The sequence below is a fragment of the Poecilia reticulata genome, linkage group LG9 (assembly GCF_000633615.1).
Source record: "Poecilia reticulata strain Guanapo linkage group LG9, Guppy_female_1.0+MT, whole genome shotgun sequence".
Lineage (NCBI taxonomy): Eukaryota > Metazoa > Chordata > Actinopteri > Cyprinodontiformes > Poeciliidae > Poecilia > Poecilia reticulata.
This window is the reverse complement of record NC_024339.1, coordinates 7394270-7417896: the sequence shown is the minus strand read 5'-3', so window position 1 is coordinate 7417896 and position 23627 is coordinate 7394270. Positions and strand designations below refer to the sequence as shown.

The 23627-nt window shown below is 41.9% G+C and overlaps 2 protein-coding genes across 3 annotated transcripts in view; both read left to right on the top strand.

Annotated features, from left to right (window-relative positions):
• The first annotated feature begins 941 nt into the window (after positions 1 to 941).
• rnf10 (ring finger protein 10) lies at positions 942 to 10585 on the top strand. 2 transcript variants are annotated; one of them, XM_008417573.2, is made up of 17 exons: positions 942 to 1506; positions 3071 to 3255; positions 3347 to 3552; positions 3702 to 3792; positions 3872 to 4056; positions 4211 to 4347; positions 5049 to 5203; positions 5308 to 5433; positions 7099 to 7327; positions 7492 to 7625; positions 7779 to 7896; positions 8016 to 8117; positions 8191 to 8328; positions 8411 to 8496; positions 8572 to 8629; positions 9340 to 9504; positions 9589 to 10585. In XM_008417573.2, the coding sequence occupies exons 1-17, from the start codon at positions 1344 to 1346 to the stop codon at positions 9660 to 9662; spliced, it is 2352 nt and encodes a 783-aa protein (XP_008415795.1). In that variant the 5' UTR covers positions 942 to 1343; the 3' UTR covers positions 9663 to 10585. The 2 variants fall into 2 exon arrangements, with proteins under 2 accessions (XP_008415795.1, XP_008415794.1); XM_008417572.2 differs by having other exon boundaries at positions 9301 to 9504.
• Positions 10586 to 12213: 1628 nt separating this feature from the next.
• Positions 12214 to 23627, top strand: part of LOC103469710 (titin homolog) — a 32217-nt gene continuing 20803 nt past the window's right edge. The window contains exons 1-5 of the mRNA XM_008417575.2: positions 12214 to 12525; positions 15936 to 16030; positions 17873 to 19099; positions 19230 to 19302; positions 20201 to 23137. Coding sequence (XP_008415797.1) covers positions 17874 to 19099; positions 19230 to 19302; positions 20201 to 23137 — 4236 coding nt within the window. The 5' untranslated portion in view covers positions 12214 to 12525; positions 15936 to 16030; position 17873. The remainder of the gene's footprint in view (positions 12526 to 15935; positions 16031 to 17872; positions 19100 to 19229; positions 19303 to 20200; positions 23138 to 23627) is intronic.

Genomic DNA, 23627 nt, shown 5'->3' with positions numbered 1-23627 from the left:
AAAAAATAGATTTATTATGCCTTTGTACACATTCAGTTCTGAGACACAGCTGGTTTCTTTCTAAAACAGCATAATGGCTGGACATTCCCACTGTTTGCATTTAGTCATTTTAAATAATTTAATTGTAGATAGATGAAGGAAAAGAACAAAATCAGTGTACGTGCATTTAATTATTGAGAAACTACCATGACTTCTTTTTAAAATTCCACTTTTTTTAATTTATTTTTTTACATGAAATTCCACATACTGCTGTAATTCTTAACCCTATATCTGGGAGAACCTTGTTTAAGTTGTTTGAACTCTTTCATTATTACACAGTAGATGCTGGCTTGTCTGAATGAGCTATTTTCCAATGGCCATTTTCTGGCAGGTTAATCAACATCTGCCCTAAAAAGCATGTTCTCTTGTCCTTAAAATTTTGCATAGGGGCAAAAAAAAAGAAGAAAAAAACCTGACCTTCATCATACTATATTTGTTAAAGCAACAGGAAGTCATACATTAGTGAAATAAGGTTTCCAGATGGTAGTCACCTTTAAAAAGTAACAATGAAATTACGAGACTATTCATTTTACAGGAATATTTATGGTTGCCTTTAACTTATGACAACTGTGGTTGTGTTAAAAACATTCATAATTTTTTTTTAGATTTTTACCTGTACTGAGTACATGGACCCTGAATTAGGAGTTTTTAGGGGTTTAAATGTAAATTTCCAGACAAAATCTGTTTATACATATTTAACCAGTTATAACGGTGGAGGCGGTGGATACAAATATTATAATTCCTATGGGGGGCCGGCAGGTTAGGAAGTTTGTAAGTCCAACAGATTTGTAATTTCTACATTTTCTCAAAGATTGGGGGGCTTTCAGATCGTTAGTGGATTTCTACTACATTTCCCAGAGTTGCTCGCTCATATCTTTGCTAACTAGGCTGGCAGCGTTACAAGAAACATCCGGGTCTCTCAGGTTCCTGTCTGGCGACCCGTCGCCATTAGTGCACGCTCTTTACTACGGATCTCGTTTTTAGGCTAAAATTCCCATATTGGGTTGTTTTCCAGCTTCTGGAAAACATTTAGCGCCTTGTTAAGGGCACGTTGTTTTCCTTAACGAGCAAAAAACCGACAGTCAGAGGGGGTTTTGGCCCCGTTTGGCGAGCTTTCGTCCTCTCCTCTGCCAGGCTTCACGACTTGAGACGCCATAACCGTGTCTCTTTATTTTTCTCTGGTTTGTTTTATGGTCAAGATGTCGCCGTGATGGGGTCTCCGCGTTTGACAGAAATGAATCAGGGCCTTCGCCGCCTGACCCGCACTCACTGCAACCCGCTATTGTCCTCCGTTTCCCCGTTTAATGCTAGAGAGCTCGGCGGCTCTCTGCCAGAAGCTCGACCCGAACAGCGCTCACCGCACGGAGACAAACATGGAGAAAAACCCCAACAGCAGCACCAGCAACAAGGTTCCGCCCCGTTCCAGCTCCACAGGCCCACCGCCTGGAGAATCTAAGCCCAAAACAGGTACAAATACACTCAAAAATTCTTCCTTGTGTTTGTAAAGCTGTTGGATATTTGCAGCTAAACTGCCCCAACTCCCCGTGGCCTGTTGGGGCCTAGCAGCAGCTTGTTTATCAGGAGCGACTGACGTCGCCATCAAAACATTTGAGCCAGCAGCAGTCAGTCAGAGCTGCAGCTGACACATGCATACAGCTTTTTTACATGTAATATTATATACCCCGGATTAATATACCACAACTCTCCCATACGTGACAGCTAAAACTCCACCAGTTCAACTTCTTAATCGTTGAAAGTTAATTTAATTTTGAATGGAAGCCAGTATAAATTGACCTTTATTCACGGTGCACTTTACACACCCAAAGTGACCTGAAAGGGCTGGACAAGTCCATAAAATTAGACATAACCAATAAAACACAAACACCTAGAATAAAACAGACAAAAAAGAGAGAAAGATATTTATATTTTTACCTTGTATATTAATATTTATTTATTTTAGTTGAACATTTTGTAACCAGTCTTTGCTTCATTAAATGATTAGCAGCTTACAGTTACCTGAAAGAAAATCCAAACTACTGTAGGACAGCAGCTTCCTTAATTAGCTACATTAAAAATAAATGCATTTGAACAACAATGATACGACTGTCTTAATTCATTGTAGAAAAGGGACAGTTCCTGTTGCTCATGCTAAAATATTATTAGTTAACTTTTTTTAAAATGTTACATGTTTGTTATACCAGTATTATTGTATTCAATACAAATATGTATTAAGTTACTGCAGCTTAGTTGTAGTAGCTTTTTTTTTAAGTAAAACTTTTTCATTAAAGCCTCTTTGTTGACACAAAAGTAATGATTTTATTTAAATTTTTTCATTTTAATTTACTCACCATTTTGGATCAGTTGTTTTAACGAACCCGGAACAGAAAGATATTAACACAGTTTTGTTAAGTGTTTGTCTCAGATCATATCGTCATGACAGTGCTCAGCCACATTTTTGTATTTTGGACATTTTGCAGATCTTGTGAAGTCGTTATAAATTTTGTAGTAATTTTCTAGATTCTTAATTTGTTTGCCATTCAGCTCTTTACTAGCTTGTATTACAAGCTACTACTAGCTTGTAATAGCTGTAAAATGACCTGCTTTTGCTGGGTGAGTAGTTGGGCAATCTGCTTCTGAAGATTTCCTGCAGTCAGAAAATGTTTAAAAAAGAGATTAGCTTAATAAGACTGATTGGTGGTGCTCATTTAATTTCAGTGCTAGAACTGTGTTGAATTTGTTCTTGTCGTAAATTAAGGAACCAGCTGAGCAGTGTGCAGCAAGAGGTGGGGAAGGAGCAGATTGACGAGAGTATTAGTATTTTATTTTATTTTAGTTTAGTTTTTTTAGTTTTCTTTCATTTCTGCAGACTTTGAGGTCTTCTAAATCGATGATGCCACCAGGAGTCCTGGGGTTTAAATTGCAAGAAAGGGAGCTTAATACATTAAGTCGCCCCACAGTTAAAATGCACTGTAGTTATGAAAATAACTATGTACATTGCCTCATCTAATCTATTTTATTATTTCTATCTCAGAAGGTAAAAATAATGGGGGCTCTAAGCGCTACAACCGGAAGCGGGAGCCCTCCTTTCCCAAAGCTGAAAATTTCCCCGGCCCTCGCCGCACCAATTCACAGAAAAGCAAGAATTTCGACAAGAGACCTCCTCAGAGAGGCGGGGGGCGACAGTATGGAGTCACGGGCGGAGGACGACGTGAGGAGGTTCGTATTCTCCATCATCATCTTCGCTTTGTTGGGGGGTCGGGGGGAGGCAGATTCTTTGAGACTAACTTTCTCATTTGTGCATCTGCAGGTAGCAGAGACCCGCCGGGCCGAGTTTAGCCCGGCTCAATTTGCTGGACCCAAAAAAATCAGCCTGAATCACCTGCTAAATTTCACCTTCGAACCTCGCGGAGGCAACGACGGCGTCGGAGACGGCGGCCACTCCTACTGGGGCCGCAGGAACAAGTGGGGCCACAAGAACAAGCCCTTCAACAAGGAGCTTTTCCTCCAGGCCAAGTAAGCAGACCCTGAAGTAGTCGAGTAGAGTTGAAAATTATTTTAGTTATCGATTAATCACAATTAATCAGATTAAACGTTTCAGCCCTGCAGTCAAGAGGTTAGAAGTAGAAAACTCATGTTGAACTCGTGATGTTTTTGTGTTTCAGCTGCCAGTTTGTGGTGACTGATGACCAGGACTACAAGGCTCACTTCACTGACCCAGACACTCTGGTCAACTGGGACTGTGTACAGCAAGTGGTAAGTATGGATCCATTCCGAGCTTATGTCCACAAGAGGTTAAATTGCGTAACGACGGCTGTTTTCTGTGCATCGGCAGCGCATCTACAGCCACGAGATGCCGTCTTGCCCCATCTGCCTCTATGCTCCTGTGGCGGCTCGCATCACACGGTGTGGACACATCTTCTGCTGGCCGTGCATGCTCCACTACCTGTCTCTTAGCGACAAGAGCTGGTCCAAGTGCCCCATCTGCTACGAGGCCGTGCACACAGCTGACCTGAAGAGGTAAACGAGGAGAGAGAGGCTGCAGACGGGATGCAGTTAATGTTACTTTTGAAACAATTGAGTAGTTGTTAAATCAGAAGTAGCTTAGCTTCTTTGCATGTTCAGACAGTGTCAATATATAAACTGGGGTTTTTTGTTGTTGTTGCTGTTGCAGTGTGGTTGCCATGGAAACCAAGCAGTATGTGGTTGGGGACGAAATCACCATGCGTCTGATGCGGAGAGAAAAGGGGGCTCTGGTGGCTATGCCAAGCTCCCAGTGGGTGAAGGTGGAGGAACCTGTCCGCTTTGGAGGCAAGTGGCTTTTCTTAGCGTGTTTTCACACTTGATAGTCCGGTAGACTTGGTTCAGTCGGGGAACAAAGTTGCAACATTTGTTGCGTTTTCAGCTGGTGTGATCCGCTTTCACACTGCTCTGTGTCAAACGAACCAAAACCCTTTGAAAAACGTGTTCGTCTGTTCACCTGTGGTGGCGCTGCACCAAGAACTACTGAAGGAAACGACATGAAAACCTCACAAGTGCAACTTCCTTCTTCATTAAATGTAAACAAAAATGAAGTGGCGTCAGATTTTTAGCAGTTGTAGGATTTCTCTTTTGTTTTTGTTAAAAGGTCTCAAGACATTTCTCTTGCTAATGCTAGAGCATGGGTTTGTTTCGGTTGCATTTACCCAGAATGCTCTGCGCTCCGGTCCTCCTGGCGATCACATATGCATTTTAACCACGCTGGAGTTCACTTCAACCAAACCAAGACCCGTGTTCGCTTTTCTGACCCGCGTCAGAGCACGATCACACATTCACTCCTTCCCAGACGAATTGGACTTAAAAAAAACAAACAGTTTAAATTTCCTTCTTTGTGCAGTCTGGACTGAGGGAAACTTTTCTATTGTCACTAACTTCATAGCAATACTTGTGATGATTGAACAGGTTGGAAGGCTTCTTATTTGTCATCAGAGAGTGATGGTGACTTCTCTTTATTTATGTTTTTTTTTTTGAAGATGCTTCTTTGAGTCAGTATTCCAAGCTGCTGCTGACATCCCCATCGCAGGTCCTGAATTTGGTAACAGAGGAGAAGGGAATCCTGCAGGCTCAGCTGAGTCTGGAGGAGGAACCTGAGGGCTGCTTCATCCAGAGCGCCCTCTGTCTTTTACAGGTAGAACCGTTTTCCTGATGATGTGTTTCAAGGAGCAGCAACTAAAGAATATAAAATTATATAAACACACAAGCACATAACTGTTTGAATGTTCTTGATGATAGGAGCAGGAGGAAACTCTGCTGAAGCATCAAGTGGCTAATGCAGAAACCCCTGACCTGTCCCCACTGACTCTTAACGATCCTCCTTCCCCTCTGGAGGAGGTGGTGACCACTACCGTCAGCGCCAAGGTAACTCTAAAACTGCCTGTCTTGTGATGGATCAGAATACGTGCCTTGCATTTTAATTTTCTTTTATCTACAGTTTTTAGTAAGGTTGCAAGTTATCGATAAATGAGTTAATCTAAAGTTGATCGACTAATGACGAAATGAAACCTGAGTTTTGTCTTGTATCAACAGAAGGGGTTAAATTTTTCTTAATATGCTTATTTAAAAAAAAATATTATTTTGTATCAGCTGTATTAAATACTAAAAGATTTTCATATTTTCTCACATTATTAAACTTTCACATTTATAAAATGTGTTAAAGCAGCGGTGCCCAATACGTCGATGGACCGGTCGATCGCGGAAAGGTTTAGAGTTGAACTCGGCAGGTGACAAACTGATCGCCGCCAGGACGCTGAGACCAGCACTCCCTCTTCTGATAGGCTTATCAAAAATATTCACTAAGATCCCAAACGTTTGTAGCTTCATTAAAAAATAATAATTATAAAAAGTCAACGAAACATGTTAAAATTAATCTCAGTAATTATTGTTTCAACAAAGCGTCGCGCATTTCAGTGCGTTTCGGTTCCATTAACAAAAAAAAGAGGAAAAAAAGGCGACTCAAAGACCGACTGATGAGCAGAGCAGGACTTTAAAATTAACTACTCAACCACCGCTGTGTTCATGAGAGGCTGATTAATAATCGAGAAATAAATATCAAGTCTGGAAACCTGACATCGTAACGAACTGAATGTTGTGTTTTTAATGTAATCTTAGCTCGCTTGAGGGGCGCAGGCGTTTGGCACGGCAACGGGTGTGCTTAAACGACAAAGAGAGAGAGAGAGTGGTTTTGAGTTGATCGTCTTTTCGGATTGTTTTACCTTTGTTTACCTTYKCTGTGGCTCATTACACCTGCTGTAGTTTCTGAACGTTCAATAAACGACAAACTTGGACTAATTACCTCGTTCGTTTGTGAGCATACATCATCGTTTGTGAGCATACATCATCAAATAGGACAAAAATATATCTAATTAAGTTTTAACAAATTCTACCGCAATAATTATGTGAAATTAAATTAATTATTTCCCGACGTCAGCTTTCACCTTTACTGGGCTCTTTGGTTCCTCCTATCAGTCTGTTGTTTCTCATATTGAGGTCATCTAACCAAATTTCAGATCTACCATGACTGACTGACCTGCTAGCATCAGGTTTGCAACCAGCTTCTGACTGAGAAACCAGTAACCTGCTCCCAGTGTCAGAATCTCACTGAGGAAGAAACTGGATTAGGTTTTCTGTCACTTTATTATTTCTGATATAGCTGATGTATATTTGAATATAAAATAAGTCAATAGAGTTTAATTTGCAATTTTTATGTCTTTGTGTCATGAGGTAGATCTCAGGCGGCTGGTGAGAGAAAAAGTAGATCTTGCTCTCAAAAAGTTTGGGCACCCCAGTGTTAAAGTTTCAGTTTTGTAATTTTCAGTTGACACGCTTAAGAATGACCAACAGCGCCCTCTGCTGGATGTCGGCCAAACTACAACGCTAAAAGAAGGCCAAAGAGGACTTTATTAGTTAATCGACTGGAACTAATTTTAATCTAATAAACCTTTAACTGACAATTAATCACAGGTTGATTGATTGTTTGCATTTGTAAATTCTACATTAAGACTCCGTCCCTCATTTCTCTTGCAGCCCGTGCTGCAGTACTCCTCGGCTTTTGACGACGAGGTGGCGGAGTTCCCAGAGGACACAGCTGCAGAGCTGCCAGGTAGTCCCGACGCTGTCCTGGAGAGCGTCCTGGAGGAGCCCCCCGAGGCTGAGCCGGAGCCCCAGCTGGAGGAAGAGAGCCCAGCCAATCAGACGGAGTCCGCTCGCCCCTCTGCTGCTGTGGTGCACGGACCGTACTACTATTTCTACCAAGGTGTGCAATTCCCTCCCCTGTCCAACATCATGTGTATAGAGATTATCTTCATCATTTGTTATCATCGTTTTTCAAAATTTTGTTTAAAAAAATTACAAGAAATTAGATTGAGTGCTTTAGAGTTTGGTTTTAAGTAATTCCATTTATTTTTCTGTCTCTTCCAGCTGACGACTGCCAGCAGATGTTCCTGCATCCCATCAACGTGCGCTGCCTTCTGCGTGAATACGGCAGCTTGGAGGCTTGTCCCGACTCCATCACTGCCACAGTGGTGGAGATAGTAGGACACACAGTCAATGAGGTCAGCAAAAAAAATTTAAGAAATACTTGTGGAAAATAAGTATTAAAAAGTAATAAATAGATTTAAAGCTCTTCCTGCACCTTCTGTGCATTTACTTTGTCAACATGTTGGCTTTAGGTCTACAAATAAAACTGTTTCGTTGGTTTATTTCAGGAGATCCGTCGTCGGCATCGCTATCTGGCTCACCTGCCGCTCACCTGCGAATTCAGCATCTGCGAGTTGGCCCTGCAGCCGCCGATCCTGTCCAAAGAGACTCTGGACACGTTTGCTGGTTTGAACACTTATTAAAAAATAAATAAAAAATGTATTTACTGTTTTAACAGTCTTCATCCTCAGCTTGTAAGACTCTTTTTTTTTTTTTAACACCTAAGTTATCCGTCAAACTTTTAGATGACTTGGAGAAGAGAAAGCGCCTGAGGCAGAAGAAGGCGAGGGATGAAAAACGCAGGGAGAAACGCATTGAAATGGAGGAGAACAAGAAGCAGGGGAAATGTAAGAGAAGCCGCTTTAAACTCGTAGAACTCGCTGTGCTATTCCGGGTTGACGTTTCTTTTTGTCCTGTCAGATCCCGAGGTACATATTGGACTGGAGAACCTTCATCATTTCCCAGCATTCGGCTCCCCGCTCCACTACAGCAGCCCGCCAATTCAGCCCGATTTTACTTTAGCTCCCCCATCCCTCCTCAGCACCAGCCCTTCCTCTGGTAAGATTCCCATTTAGGTTTTATCCTTGTCGGAAATTTATAAAATTCCTTCTAAATTCCCCCTCTTCCTCCTTCGTTTCAGATGGGATTAGATTCCCGAGCCTGAGTGTGTCCTCGCCTACTGTGGGTAGCGTGGAGGACGATTCCCACTGCATGTCCTTTGCACAGGTGTGTGTTCAGCGGACATTTGTAGATCAACCAATGACGACAAAGTGATTAACTCCATGTGTTAATTCTGTGTAGATGCTGAAAGACGGGAAAGCCAGAGTTGATGCTGGGCTCAGGGTCAATCCAAAGAAAGGTGACACAAACCAAAGAATCATTTAACTAATTATTGATGTTTAAAAAAAGAGTAGTTATAGCCCTTTAATATTTACACATTTCCCACTCAGCCATTTTGATTCAGGTTTGTTGGAGCAGATGTGCATTAAAAGTTGCAGGACTGGAGCTGGAGGCGCCCTCCCTGTGTTTAGATTAACATAACCCAGTGCACAACTGTGAAGGTTTTGAACAAACTTTGCAGAACCAAGCAAACACTCCAACTCCAGTTGCAATTAAAATTTTACTAGAGAAAATTTAAGGCAAATCTGTGTTAGTTTTTAAGTTTTCTTTTCTTTTTTCTTTTTTTTTTTATAAAAATGTTATCATTTTTCTTCCAATTTGAAATGTTGCACTGCTTCACATAGTTACTGTATCACATTGAATCCTAATGGAAATACGTTGAAGGTTGCAGTTAGAAAAGGCAAAACGTGAATCGGTCAAGGACCTGATATTCATGTTTCGACTGATAGGATTGTTTCCAGCGAACATTTTGTAATGATTTCACTAATATCTATGAATGGTCGGTCTGGGTTGTTGGAATAACATGTTAAATGCAACAATGGTGGTTTGATGAGTTTGAGTTGAAACAGTTTGAGGTGAAAGCAAAACGTCATGAACTTGTATATATGCTGTTTGTTCATATCCTTTCAGGAGAATTTCTGACTACGGATTGCGTTTTCTCCCGTGCAGACAAGCTGCTTGCCCCCCCAGCGGCAGACAGCGACGGTGAGAGCGACGGCTCGGATCGCGTTCCCGTGCCCAGCTTTCAGAATTCCTTCAGTCAGGCTTTCGAGAAGGCCCTTCTGCAGCTGGACAGCGGTCCCGCCGCCCCGCCGCAGCCTGTGGTAGAACCAGGTCAGCAACCGTGCCATCGTCCCAACGATCCGATTGGCTGTCAGTCGACTCACTCTCTCACTCTCTCGTAATCTTGTGTTTCAGATGAAAAGGGAGGGAAGAAGAAAAAGAAGAAACAGAAACTTCTCTTCAGCACATCCATGGTTCACACAAAGTAGAAAGAAAAAAAAAAGTTCATTTAATGATTTTGTTTCTTCGGATCTTCCCGCTGCTTGTGTTTTATTTTCCTCCCCAGACATGTTGGAAATCTAAGCTATGAAAATAGGATTTACCGTGTAGCCAAAGCTCACATTACTTCAGATCCCGTTGCTGCTGCTGCTGCTTTAGTTGTCTTCCCATCTGTTTCATTTCCAATAAGTTTTGTCTTTTTTTGTCTAACCGGACCCATCACACTGAAAGCTTTCTGGGTAACCGCGCAGGGTAAACGAATATAACAAGTTGCTGTCTTCTAATATTTGTTCAAGCTTTCAGACATTTCATATCTTCCAAGTACATAGTTTGACACAGCTTCCTGAGTATTGCACCTCTGACGTATTACTAATAATATAGGCCAGGTCATGTGGAGGTGCTTCATACTAGAGTAGCAGTCAGCCAGCTGCAGGTATGTTGCACCTACACCATATCATCCTGGACGCCTGCCTTCCAAATAGTTTTATAAAAGGTGGAGCTGTTGCATTTTCTAGCTCTATCATAAGGACATGTTTTAGAACAAGAAAGGAAACAGTATTGTTAACTAAAATAATATCAGTTCTGTTCGCTCTATAAGGCATCTCTGCTTGTTGAAAGCTGAAACACGCGCTTTCTTTTTTCTTCAGTTTGTCCTGCTTCATTTTCTTATTGGGAATGTTTACCCTAACTTTCTCATTATCCCCAGTTGAAATTTGTTTGTTTGTGTCGGAGGATGTGCAGAGCTGGAGGATTGCTGAGATGTGGGCTCATGCTAAAGATGAAGTGGATTGGATTATTTTTATTTTTATTTTTTTGGAGGATTCCTCAGTTCACCTATATTTTTGAGCAGGTTTATGGGACAGACAGCATATTTAGTATGTTGTAACAAATAAAGATTTATGCACAGTTATAACCGTGTACTGTAATTTCTGAAATCATATTGATGCAGTACTTTTCTTGTTCCACAAGAGGGCAGTGCTGATAACGCCCGCAGTGTACCAGGCAAAGCTGTGACTGGCTGTTCACCAGTCTGGAAAACTGCTGCAAAGTAGTAAATTAAAATCCAAGTTATTCTTTGAGACTTAATTTTTGCGTACCATTGATGATTTTTTTTTTACTAGAGTAGATTGTTAATCTGTCAAATTTATCATCCAAATCCAAATGTATGTAAAGTTATTTATTTTCCGTTCGTTGGAAACCGGAAGTTAGAAGCAAACACTTCACACTTTGGGATTATTGGATACGTTTTATTCGCGTACCTTTTAAATTGGGTTCTCGGGTAGTCTTACTGTTTTTAATTTTGCATCACTTCGAAGTTCGTCATTTAGTGGGGAATTAAACATTTTTCACAGTCTTTTGTATGCGTTTGGAAGAAAGAGGCATCTGTGTCACTTAAGATTTTCTTTGTGCCTTTAATCAGCCTATTATTCAAAATACATGTTCTTTTAGAAATACGTTATCGCAAATGATTTTTTAAAATTCTGCTCCCCATTATAGTATTAATGTTTTATCGTTTTCAGATTGGTTCAAGATACTTTCCTCTGTTCTGTAAATGTGCCAATTTGAATTTATGTAAAGGGGATAAAAAAAATAAAAAAAAACCCACCTTTACACACGCACACAGACCAAAAAAGAAACTGAAATGAAACGCAGTCAAAACGGCTCTCAGCGTTAGGCTCACAAAAAAGTACGATTCCAGTATGTATAAGTTAGATGGGTAGTTATCTTGGATAATTGATGACTAAAATTGTAATCGTTCTAATATATAATCTTTCAAATATAATTTTTGTGTTTCCTAAACTTAAGGTCAGCGGTACACTAAAAAAATTTTTATTTGCTAACCATACCTTTCTGTAAACAGCACAGCTGACAGCTATAGCTTGTCAGCTATAGAACATTATAGTGTTTTTGGTTTGTTTTTAATTTTGATAGAAGTTAAGATAAATTATAACCATCCCTCAAAATAAGCCTCTTAGCTCACCTGGCTTAACTGACATCATAAAAGGCTTATTTGAACAGAGCTTTTTCCAGTACTTCTGTATATTTCTTGTTTGCCCTTTATATGCATATTTCTACTCAACTTCCACCTTCACATGTGGTTATTTGAATTCTGATCTCCTGCAGCAAAACCTTTTCATGAAAATGAAGCAATAAAAAACAGGCATGAAAACTTTGTCTAGACCACCAGGGCAGACAGGAATGTACAGATTTCCTTACCAGAAATGTTCAGACTTCATTTACAGTCAAATTATTTTAAAAATCATATGGATTTGATGAAGACGGGTTTTGAAATGAGTGTGAGTGTGTGTGTGTCTGGTTGTTTGTTCTGTCTCTGTATTGCCCTGCGACAGACTGGCGACCTGTCCAGGGTGTAACCCGCCTCTCACCCGTAATGTTAGCTGGAGATCGGCACCAGCAACCCTCCCGACCCCAATGAGGGACAAGGGTGTACAGAAAATGGATGGATGGATGGATGGATGGATGGGTTTTGAAATCACAATAACCTGTTTTGCAGAAACGCTCTACTTTCATGGTCCTTTATTTTGAAAGTATTGGCCGGAAAAGGCGGTAGCCCGTGTGTCCAGCTTGATGGATCTTTGTAGCTAACCAGTCAGACTGCTTGTTGGCTGCTCAGCGCTGTCTGGTCGGTCCTGTCAACAACACTGCAACCTGAGACGGGATAGCCAGTCATTTGGCTAGCTGAGTAAACCAGCTAAATTAGCCACACTGCTAGCCTCTGTATTAACTAACTACCGAGGCTCTGGGACAACCGTGCAAAATTGGCTGAATATAACCCAGTTTGGAGTTGATTCGACGGTGGCAGAGGGAAAAAAAATAACACTTCTCCGTTTGGTAAGTTGTCTCCAGAATGGATAAACCAGGCAGAGAAAGAAAGACGGGTTCAGTCAGTGTTTCCATTTTGAAAGTTCAGCTTCTTGAGTTGTTAGCCTTTCGGTTGCTAGCGAGCAATCTGTTGATGCGGTTTATAGGTCCTCCTGTTTTAAGTCTCCATGGTTGCTCATAAGTCCGAGCTCTTCATTAAGTGTGAACAAGTTTTTTTTTCCCCCCCAGTGAAATTCTGTCCTGTTCGGTGCACGGCCAAAATTTGTGTTTCGGTAAATTCGACCGGATACTGTCCCCACTGATCCAGATAGTTGGGATGAGCTGGGAGGAAACAAGGAAGAGATGACACTTGTTGAAATGTTTAAACTAAAACAGCTTTTGGCTGTCTTGTACGCCGTTGTTATTGACCAAAATATGAATTAGCAGGCACGGTTTCTGAACGCGTGTGTCATAAAATCTGCATTGACTGGCGTTTACTTACAGCTGCACCAGTCGGACTTTTCCCGACCGATACCAATTTCCTTTTTCTTCCTCTTCCTATTTCCTCCTTTGGGTTTTATCTGGGCAAACTTTTTATGTGTTCCAATTCTGGAATTAATCGCATTAAAGTGAAAAAAAAAATCCACGTCTCTTGCTTGATTTTGTTGTTTGATTTAAGTAGAATTAATGTTATTTATTGTCCAAAGCTTATGTTCTTAAACCTCTCTGATATTTAATAATAGTCCATTCAAATGTCTGACAGATTGATTTTGCTTTCTCTTGCCATTATGAACAGGTTGTACACCTGTATTTGTATGTGAACAAGCATCTTAACTTAAAATTAGCTGCTGATTATTTACGACTTTGACTTATTTAGTTACATTTATTTATGTTAAAACTTTTTCCTCAGTTGACTCTTTCTTTGATCAACAAGACCAAAAATGTTAGTCTGAATACTTTTGCATGCTTATTTGACTTATTTACTTTTTTTTTTTTTTTTTTACAAAGAATATACCACATATTAACTAATTTGCGGAAATTTTGCGAAAATTATGTACACCAATCAATAATTATCTGGAGATTGAAATGGGCCAATTATTTCTTGATTGGCCTCTGATTGGTAATCAGTTGGACAAACACCGAAAAGTCTTTGTTGTTCATGTTTTTTTGTTCATCAAATGCATCAGAATAAACTACACCAGACATATTTGGCTCTACAGACAACCTTTTTAAAGCAAATCAGATAAAAGTTATAAACATATGCTGTGTACCAGTGGGACGTCTCCTTGCCAATGCTGATTACTGAATCGGTGGCTGACTATTGGAAGCTGAAATACTGAGAAATCTGTGGAATAAATTCTTACGTCAGCAAACGTTGCAAGTTAAAATAAATCAGAGAGCGATAAAATAACTTGACTTTAACTTATTAGTTTAGTTGAAACAAAAAAGACAGCTGTGTTTGACTTTTGTATTGTTTAGATTAAATATCAGGTAGTTGATATACAGTAGTCTTTTAATTCACCCCCCCACCCCCAAAAATCACGTGTGATGCTGTACAAAGATATTCTCACAATTAAAATCTGATGATGTTGAGAGTCGTATGCAGTGATGTTGAAATTGGTTTGGTTTTTTACTCATATAGGTAATGTTTTTTTTTGCCTTTAATTTTCAAATAAAACACAATTCACACAGCTTACTTAATGATTATTTATGCATAATATTCCTTTGGGTGAAAAAAATGGTGTCGGCAGGTTAATATTAAAAAATAAATTAAAATATGCAAATAAACAAATAATTCAATTCATTATTAAAATAAGAAAATAAAAATTTTATTGCCTAAATCAGCTTTCCTTCATTTGAACCAGGTGAAGTAAAACTACACCACTTGAGGAATTTTGACTAAAACATATTTGCAGACAAATGTATTTTATTTCATATATATATATATATATTTTTTTTTAAATTTATTTTTATTATTATTATTTTTGTGTGCCTAAAAGCAATACCAGGCAGCATTCTTTTTGTGAATTAGAAGCTAAAACTTTTGTTTTAATTTTTGGCTAAAACATATTTATAGAGAAAGGTGTTTTAATCTTCAATTCAGAAGACATATTGGTTTTATTGTACAGTTTTGGCTTGTTGATTGCTCTGAATAGGTTTTTCTTTTCATCAAATGGCCTTTATTAAGTTTGCACACTCCTGGTAGCGATTAATCGATTACTCAGTCAATTGAAAACTATTTAAATAATCGACTAATCAGTTTAACCCAATTAGTCATGATTGAGCGGATTAATAATTTCAGCCTTGATTATATTCACCACCATAATTGCACGTTTTCCTCATATTGTGCAGGTCTAATCTAATCGCCTGCTCCCTAATCTGTACAGGCAAATGGCAGCTGCCATCTTTATTAGTCCTTATGGATATTTCGTTATTAACCCTGATGCTTGGTCAGCGTCTGAAACTCTTTCAACATAAACGTCTGAGGGAAATTCCTTTGTGTAACCTCTGAATAAACCGGCTGAGCCAGGTTACTGACTTGTCATCCTTTGGTGTCAAAACAAAACAGACTCCCTGCAGATTTACCCTGTGGCCTGCAGGAACTGCCTGCTAAATACAAAAATGCATTTGTGGTCTTCCTCAAACTTAAGGCCAAATTTGTAGATGAAACTAACTTTTTAAAAAGCAAACAAACAAAGAAAAAACAACCAAGTTTGTTACTTTTATTTTGTTATCTGCAGGTTTCAGTCATGACTTGTATGCAGAAAGCTTGTCTCAGCCTATGTAAGACAGAGACTGATCTAATCCCTGCTGGGCTGCCCGACCCCACCATCAGAGTAAATGTTTAGCATTCCATCCTGGCAGAGGCGTTTCCTGTCAACACGAAAAGGTCACTTTTTAAACAAAAAAGGAAAACTAAAAAAAAACTTTGTAACGTCTTCTTTCCACGGTGCCTTCTCAGCACTGCTCTTTTCCTCCTTCCTCGTGTCCTACTGACTCAGCAAAAAAAGGGAATGTTAATTACATTCTGATATCCGCAGATTGATTTTGCATAGACATAACATGGAGTAAAAAAAAAAAAAAAGCGTGGGGTACTAGGAGTAGCGATCCAGGCATTGATGCAAATATACGTTGACTACAGAGAGTCAATGGAGAGCCGTGCGGAGTTTGTGAATTTCCTGGAGCACTCTGCCGTATTTTTACATCCCAACACAGTTTGCCACAGTCGACTCGAATGCATGGGCGTGACTGTGTTTACTCAAGTCTGTGTGAGTGTGCATTTTATCATCTCTTTGCTTCAGTAAGGGAGGCGTGAGAACGCCACAGTGACGCCACAGTCAGATTTATCCTTTTGTGGCTCTGCAGTGATTTTATTTTGTGTTCCTACTTTGTTGTCTTGACTAATGAAAAGCTTTTGTGCGCCTGTGTATTTCTCTTAGGCATCTTCAACCCGGTCCCCCTTGTGTGCTATGACATCGAGGCTTGGCTACAACAAAGGCTCAAGCTCTTCCGCAGACGGTTAACATCTGCCAAGGTAGGCCACTGTGGTGGTGGGATTGTTTGTCGCAACTCAAAGAATCTACCAAGTCCGTGCTACAAAGTCGACGAGCGCAGGAACATGTGCAATGCGTTACCAGATGTCAGAGCCTCTTAAAGGGCCAGGAAACGATTGTCTGCGTTTCAGTTTTGGCTCACGTTGTCACTATGGCAACGATGGTAGATGAATTGTATGTAATCATTCATTTCAGTTATCTAATTGCTTCATTATCCTCAAATAAGGGTCAAAGGTCTAAAATGAGCGCGGAAGTTAATAAATGGTAGAGCTGGAAGGTTCCCGGCAGCCTGCTGAAAGTTTTCCGCGGAGTCCCTCATTCAGCGTAGAAGGCTCGACACGCCTGAGTTACAAGGAAGGTAAACAGTGACATTGTCCACCCCCCCGCCTGTCCCGGGATTCACCTCGGAGACGTGCGGTCGTTACTCGTGATTGTTGCTACACCAGTAATTCCAGCTTTGTGCTGTGGGTTTTGTTTTTTTGTTTTGTTTTGCTTTGCTTTTCTAGTCAAACAACAATAAGAATATGTTTGAAAAAACAAACAGAGGGACTTACTTTCTGGAGATGTGTCTGCACACTTATTGGTGCACAAGGAAGTGCAGATCCCACTTTAGGGTATGTGCAGTCAGGCAAGAAAAAAAATAAATAAAAATGCACAAGTTACAAGTAATTATTAACCTTTGACTGTTTTCTGGTCTCGTTTTCTTTTTTTTTTTTTAAAGTTAGAACATTTTCTGTCACACCATTTGTAAGATTTGTAACCTTTTTATAAGGTTACAAATTTTGCACACACTAGCATCACTCCTCTATTCATCTTTCACTTGCAAGGAAAGTAATTGTTTAAAAGCCCAAAGGAGTGTCCTCCTGCTTTCATTAATGTAATGGTTTATTTGACTACAGTCGGCAAAACAAGCAGCAGACTCCAGGGTAGCCAACCAGGTCAATGATCCAGTTCATGGAATGTAATAATTGTTGACTTTGTTTTGGAAAAAGAAAAAAAACAAACTATTGTTTGAATCTTGTTGTAGGCTTTAGTGTGTCTTACTGTGTAATTATCTAAGACAATGCATACGTGTACAGCCTGTTTAGAGTTATTTAAAGGAGTTTTTGATAAATTCACTTCTTTTTCTTTTTTTAAAAATGTAATCTAAAATCTACTGCTCAATCAAATATAAACTGATCGTTTTCCCACTTCATAGATTAGCTCTCCTGGCTATAAAAATATTAAATAAAACACCCTCCACTTTATTGCTGATAAAAATGTGTAAAACAACAACAAAACTCTTAAAATTATTGTCTGCTGTACAATAATTTGTACAGCAGACAATAATTTTAAGAGTTTTGTACAATAATTTGTACAGCAGACAGCATGTCACTGTTATTCATCTGATCAGTGAAATTAGAAGAGGTTATTATGAAGACCAAGATCTTCAAAACTAGACAATATGAGAACATTGTTTAAATAATTTTCCTAACTTCTATTTAAAAACCTTTATATATGTCTTCATCAAGCATGTTCCTGAACAGACAATTGTCCAAAGAATAAACAGAGCACCTTTTAATCGAACTCCTTTTTAGTAATTTTACATTCCTTATTGACCCTAAAAATAGTTGTTTTCCAGTCAGTAGCGACATCAACACCAAATCATTTGGCAGCTAGCGTAGCGTTTACTGGTAGGTAGTAGACTATTGGCAACTCTGATGCAAGTCATCAGGAAAGCAGTTCTCAGGAAGCATAATAGCATTTGAAGATTTATTATTGTGCGATTTAGAGATATTAAGAAGTTCAAAAAGTCCTTTTCTTTTTGTGTATGTGTTGTTAAGGATGGCTGCTCAGGTGGAGGTCCAGACCAGTGAGGTCGGGGGGCCCGGGGCAGGAGGACGACTCCACCTCAGTCCCCTAACTGACTCCAGCAAAAAGAACGCCGTGGAGATGCCGTCTATCGAGTCGGAATCCAACAAACCTGCCCCAAACCCTAAGCCTCGGCTCACGCCCAAGCCGTTCGCTGTGGAGAAAAACCCCACCATTAAGCCCATACTCGCCCCCAAACCCCAAACCAAACCCCGCCCGGAACCCACTCGCATTTCTGGGTCCAAGCCAGATCTGCCAAACACACCGAAACCAACAGCGAGGCTAGTGTCCACCAACCCCTACCGTCCTGCTGCTACTTCCTTCAGAACACCGAATTCATTGAAAACTGGCCAGACAGCCAAGCCTGTGATCCAGCCTTTTAAACCGGTCCCTCCTCTTGATCCTGTGGAACCCAGTAAATCAAGCCGCCCCATCCCGACCGGGAGGCAAAAACCTGCTGCGTCGAACTTGGCCTATTCCAAGAGTCTTAAAACATATTCGGCAGCTGAGTGGTCTGGAACCACTTCAGTCAAAAATGAGAGCGGTGAGAGTAAGGAAGGATCTATGACCAGAGCCAAATCGATGGAGTTTCTTGCTGCAGCAGGGCAGGATGAAGAAGCAAAAAACAAATCTCCTCCTGAAGCAGCCGTGCAACTGCGAACGCAGCCCAGGAGACCCAGACCCGTTTCGGCTATTTTTCCTGCTGCACCGGCTAAAACTGAGACACCCGTCCCCGCTCCTCGCTGGGTAGCGAGGCGACCCCTTTCAGCCGATCTCACATCTAAGTTTGAGTCTGTCGGTCTGTCTCTGCACCGGAAAAGCCCCAAAGCGAACACTCCACCGGATCAGGACCAAGAACAAGAGAAAACACCTCCAAGCGCAACACCAGACAGTCCTGACGGCGTTGCTGATCAAACTCTCTCCAAGCAAAAAGCGGATGTAGCTGCTGCGAAGGACAGTGAGGACGTTAAGCCAGTGACGAGCATCAAGTCTCGGATAAGTCTCCTCCTCGATGCATCGTCCTCTCCGGGTGCGGCGGCCGATCCGCCCTCTCCAGTGCAGCCGGTTCCGGAGGCGGAATCGTCCATGGGCGTGAAGCAGCTCATCAAGCAGCTGACCGTGGATACCACGCCTAGTCCGATCCCCGCCGCGAAGCTGGTGCTGAAGCCCCGCCCGTTGCCTCTGGACCTCACCAAAAAGTAAGAGCTCCGCTTATTCTCTTTCATCTGTTTGTTTCTGTTCAGTGTTTTTTTTTTTTTTTTTTTTTTTTTGTGTGCATGAGTTCCATTGTCATGCATGCTTTTGTCTCGTATGATGTATGTTCATCAGGTTTTCATCTGAGCGCTCACCAGACCTTGAGGCAGCGGATCGACATGATGTCAGCAAAGAGTCTCAGAGAGGGGTAAGAGAGGGGTCAAGCTTTGCCGTATCGGGGTTCTTGTTTGGTTCGATGTATTTTTAGCAGACAAATGACAACAGCAGTGAGAGGTGTTTTTACAGCTTAGTTTTAGGAAACGCTTTTAGAGCCTATTGTGTGATGAATGTAAAGAAAAGGAGGAAATGGCAGGATAAAGGGTTTACCATTTGAAATCTGGACATGCAGTTGAGGTCAGGAGCTTATATGCACTCGCAATGACACAAATGCCATAATATTTTGATTGCTCTTTACCCCAGGGTAAATAATCATACAATATGTGCTGCACAAGTTTGAATTTATTGTAGGTTCTCATGACCACACCCATTGCATTAGCCCATATTCAGAACAATTGGAAAGCCCAAGGAACTCCTTTGAGGTCTGAATAAACCCTACAGCTGATATTGATTTCCACATAGGATCAGGAATGACTTCTAAGATCTGACAGATTAACTTAACTTTCTATGTGCATTTTTTCCTTCATGTGTTCAACAGATTCCCCATAACTTTTATACTAGTAACAATGTTCATATCTGATAACAAGCATTGTGACAGAAAATGTAGGTCACAAATGGATGGAAAAAAGTGAAACCTTAGTCATTTAAATTAAAATTTTCCCTTTAAACGTTAGTGGTGGAAGCTCATTTTAATAAGGCTTGGTTGCAGTTTCAGTGACTCATCCACTGTTCATAAGTTTGCATACATAAAAGTGGGTTAAACACTTGACCTCCTATGTTGCATCTTGTTCTGTTTGTCGTGTTCATTTCCTGGTTTAATGGTTGTTAAAGCTCTAGTGCAGAGTTGTGTTTAAACGGTCTCTTCTTCCTTTCTAAAGTCTTTTGCAATACGGATAATCTAACTTGTGTGGATATTCCCTCATCTCCAGGCCGAGGAATCAACACCCACTCCCAATGACCACAAGACGTTCCTGGATTTCAAGGATTCCCCATCAGAGTCCAGAAAGGGCCTCACGCCTGAAGGGTCGGAAGCAGGACTGCCGTGGGCTCATCCCAAGGAAAGCGGTTCTGGTGGCGAGTTGCACACAGTGCGAGCTTCCTTGTTTGACAACATTGTGGAGAGGCAGAGTGTGTTCATGATGGAGCAGGACGAATCACCCAAGGATGATGGTGTGTTCTTCACGAGAGAAGAGGAAGAGGAGGAGGAGGATGATGGATCCCTCGTCACAGCCACCTACAGGGAACCCGCATCCCCATCGGATCCGTTCCGGGTCTCACATGCCTTCGACACGGTCCAGGCGGCTGAAGAGAACCGAGCAGTGAGCGAGAGCATCCCGGCAGCCCAGTGGGAAGACAAAGCCATGACACTCCGCACCAGGCGCTCGGAACGAGCCAGGCCTGCCGCACAGGTGGCCGACCCACCGCCGAGGTACCTCAGAGTGGGGGCTTTGCACAAGTGGACCACCACCAGTTTCGATCAGGGGGAAGGTTCGCATAAAGGGATCCCGCAGGAATCGGAAAGCAAGGGGCGAGCGGGTTCGGAGAAAGACCAGGATGTAGCCGCCCCTAAACGTTTAAAAATGCTGCAGGGAGAAGAGCCGCAGAAACCCAAGGCCACCTACTTCGCTTTGACTGGACAGATGCAAGATACAGCATCTCCTGGAGGGGTGGGATCAAGCCTCACTGGTGCCAATCTGCACTTCAATGATCTATCTGTGAGGTCAGCTTTGGGGGGCTCACAGGGACAAATCTATTCAGCCAGGAGGAACCCTTCTCTAGAAGAAGCATTAGGGCAAATCTCCCCCACTTTAGAGAAGTTTGACGAACTAATGCAGAGGAACACCGTCCCGTCCATGGAGGTCAGCTCCCAGATGGAGGAACAAACCAAAGAGGATGTAATGGAATTAAAAAAGACAAAAGAGCAACAGGAGAGAGAAAGACACCTGGCTAAGATGAATGAGCACGAGAAGCAAATACATGTAGACTTTGAAAGAATGAAGGAGTTGGAGAAGCAACGAGAGTTTGAACGACAAAGGCAAAAAGCATTTGAAAAGGAGAAGAGAGAACTTGAGGAGCAGCAGCAAAGACAAAAACTCGAGATGGAAAAACAGAAACGGCAAGAACTGGAGAGGGAGCGACAGCGGCAACTCCAGAAAGAAAAACAAGAACAAGAGAGGCAGAAAGAAATGGAGATGCAACAGCTCATTGAGTTAGAGAGGCAGAGTCTTAGAGAAAAGGCTGAGAAGGAGGCCGAAAAATTGAGACAGATGGCATTAGAGCAGGAAATGCTGAAGATAAAAGAGCTTGAGAAAATAGCTAAACAAAAGGAGAGGGAGACAGAGATGGAAAGGAAGAGAGAGCTGGAAAAAGAGAGACAAAGGGAGATGGAAAAGGAGAAGAGACAGCAAGACTTGGAGAGACAGCAGTGGGAGAAAGAGAGACTTAGAAAAGAACGGGAGAATGAAAGGAAGAGGAAAGAGGAGTTAGAAAAACTGAAAGAGATGGAGAGACAGCAGCTAGTTGAGCTAGAGAAGCAGAGATCAAGAGAGAAGGCAGAGAAAGAGGCAGAGAGATTAAGGCAGATGGCTGTGGAGCAGGAAAGTCTGAGAATAAGGGAGCTCAAAAAAGAGAAAGAAAGACAGCGTGAGTTGGAGATTAAGATGGAAAAGGAGATGGAGCTGGAGAAACAGAGGCAAAAACAGCTGGACATGGAGAGAGAGCAGTTGGAGAATGAGAGGCTGAGACGAGAGCAGGAAAGGAAGAGGAAGGAGCAGTTGGAAAAGCTCAAAGAGATGGAGAAGCAGCAGCTAGTTGAGCTAGAGAAGCAGAGACTGAGAGAAAAGGAAGAGAAAGAGAAAGAGGCCGAAAAATTAAAACAGATGGCTTTGGAGCAGGAGGAGAAAGAGAAAGCGAAACAGAGGGAGTTGGAGATCGAGCGTCAGCTGGAGATTGAGACGAGAGAGAGGGAGAAACGGAGGCAGAGAGAGGTGGAAAAGGAGAAGCAGAGGCAGCTGGACTTCGAGAGACAGCAGTTTGAGAATGAGCGGCTGAGACGAGAACAGGAGAAGGACCGGCAGAGGAAGGAGCTGGAGATGGAGAAGCTGGAAAAGGCGGAGGCGGAGAAAATGAGGCATATAGCCAAGCAACAAGAGTCTGAGAGGCAGCGACTGAAGGAGAAGCAGCAGCAGCAGAAGAAGGAGGAGCAGGAGAGGCTATGGTTGGAGTCATCCGCTCTGAGACCCAAAGTTCTGGACCTGGACTCTGTCCTCAGAAGTGAGCCGCTGTCTCTGGCGCCTCCCCAGCACGGTGACGTCTCACCACGATGGAGGGAGCCATATAAACCTGTGATTCTTGACATCGACTCCTTTACGTCTCACGCTCAAGGCTCACCAAGCAAAGACTCGCTTCCTGCTTCTGGTATTCTGGGACTAGATGCTGATTTCGGGGTTTGGTTGCAGTCCCCGCCCGAAAGAGACGTCAGCTGGAAAGCTCCGTCACAGACTTCAGCAGGTTTCTCGAGTCCAGTGTGGACAATGTCCCCTCAGGATCCATGGGAGCTGCGGCCCGTTGAGATGTCGGTGGACAAACCAGTGATGGAACCCAAGAGAGCGTCCAACAAGCTCAGCCCAGAACAATTTCTCCTCAAACAAGAGGAGAGGCATCCCAGCCCACAACGGCACAGGCCTGCTTTCCTGGATGAACCCCTCTTCTTGTCTCCTCTTTCAGGGAAAGAGCCACAAACGAGGAACTCTCTTCATGAACTTTCCAACAGTAGCCTCGGAGAGCAGATCTGGATCCCAAGAGTGCCCCAGCCTCCAAAAGAAAGGAGAGATGCCCACGGCCACAGGAGATCCCAGGGATCCCAGGTGAGAGAGATTAATCTGATCACTCAGTGGCTGCAGATGCAAGGTTTCCCCCAGAAAACTCGCTAAACCCGGTGGTTGGGTGCTAGGGCAGTCATTCAATCAGCGACCCGTCGTGTTTTTGAGTTAAAATTGTTTAAAGTTGACAGGAAATTTGAAAATATCACTTGATATCCATATGTTGTTGAAAGATTGGAAGATTAACACCTGGACACCAACTATAAAGTCCTAAAAAATGCAAACATTTTAAAAAGACTTAAATAAGCAATGAATGGCCTTGTGGGGGGCACAAGTAAAGCCTGGTGGCCCGCCAGGCTTATAATACCCTGAAACGGACACTTTGTGACTAATTTTTGGGGTGAAATTCACTCAAATTTAAGTCAATGTCTTAGTTGATCTGTATCGTACATTTGATTGATCACCAAGGTAGTTCAAAGTGTTTTATGCTCTAAAGACATAGTACAGTAACCAAATGTGAAACAGGCAATATTTT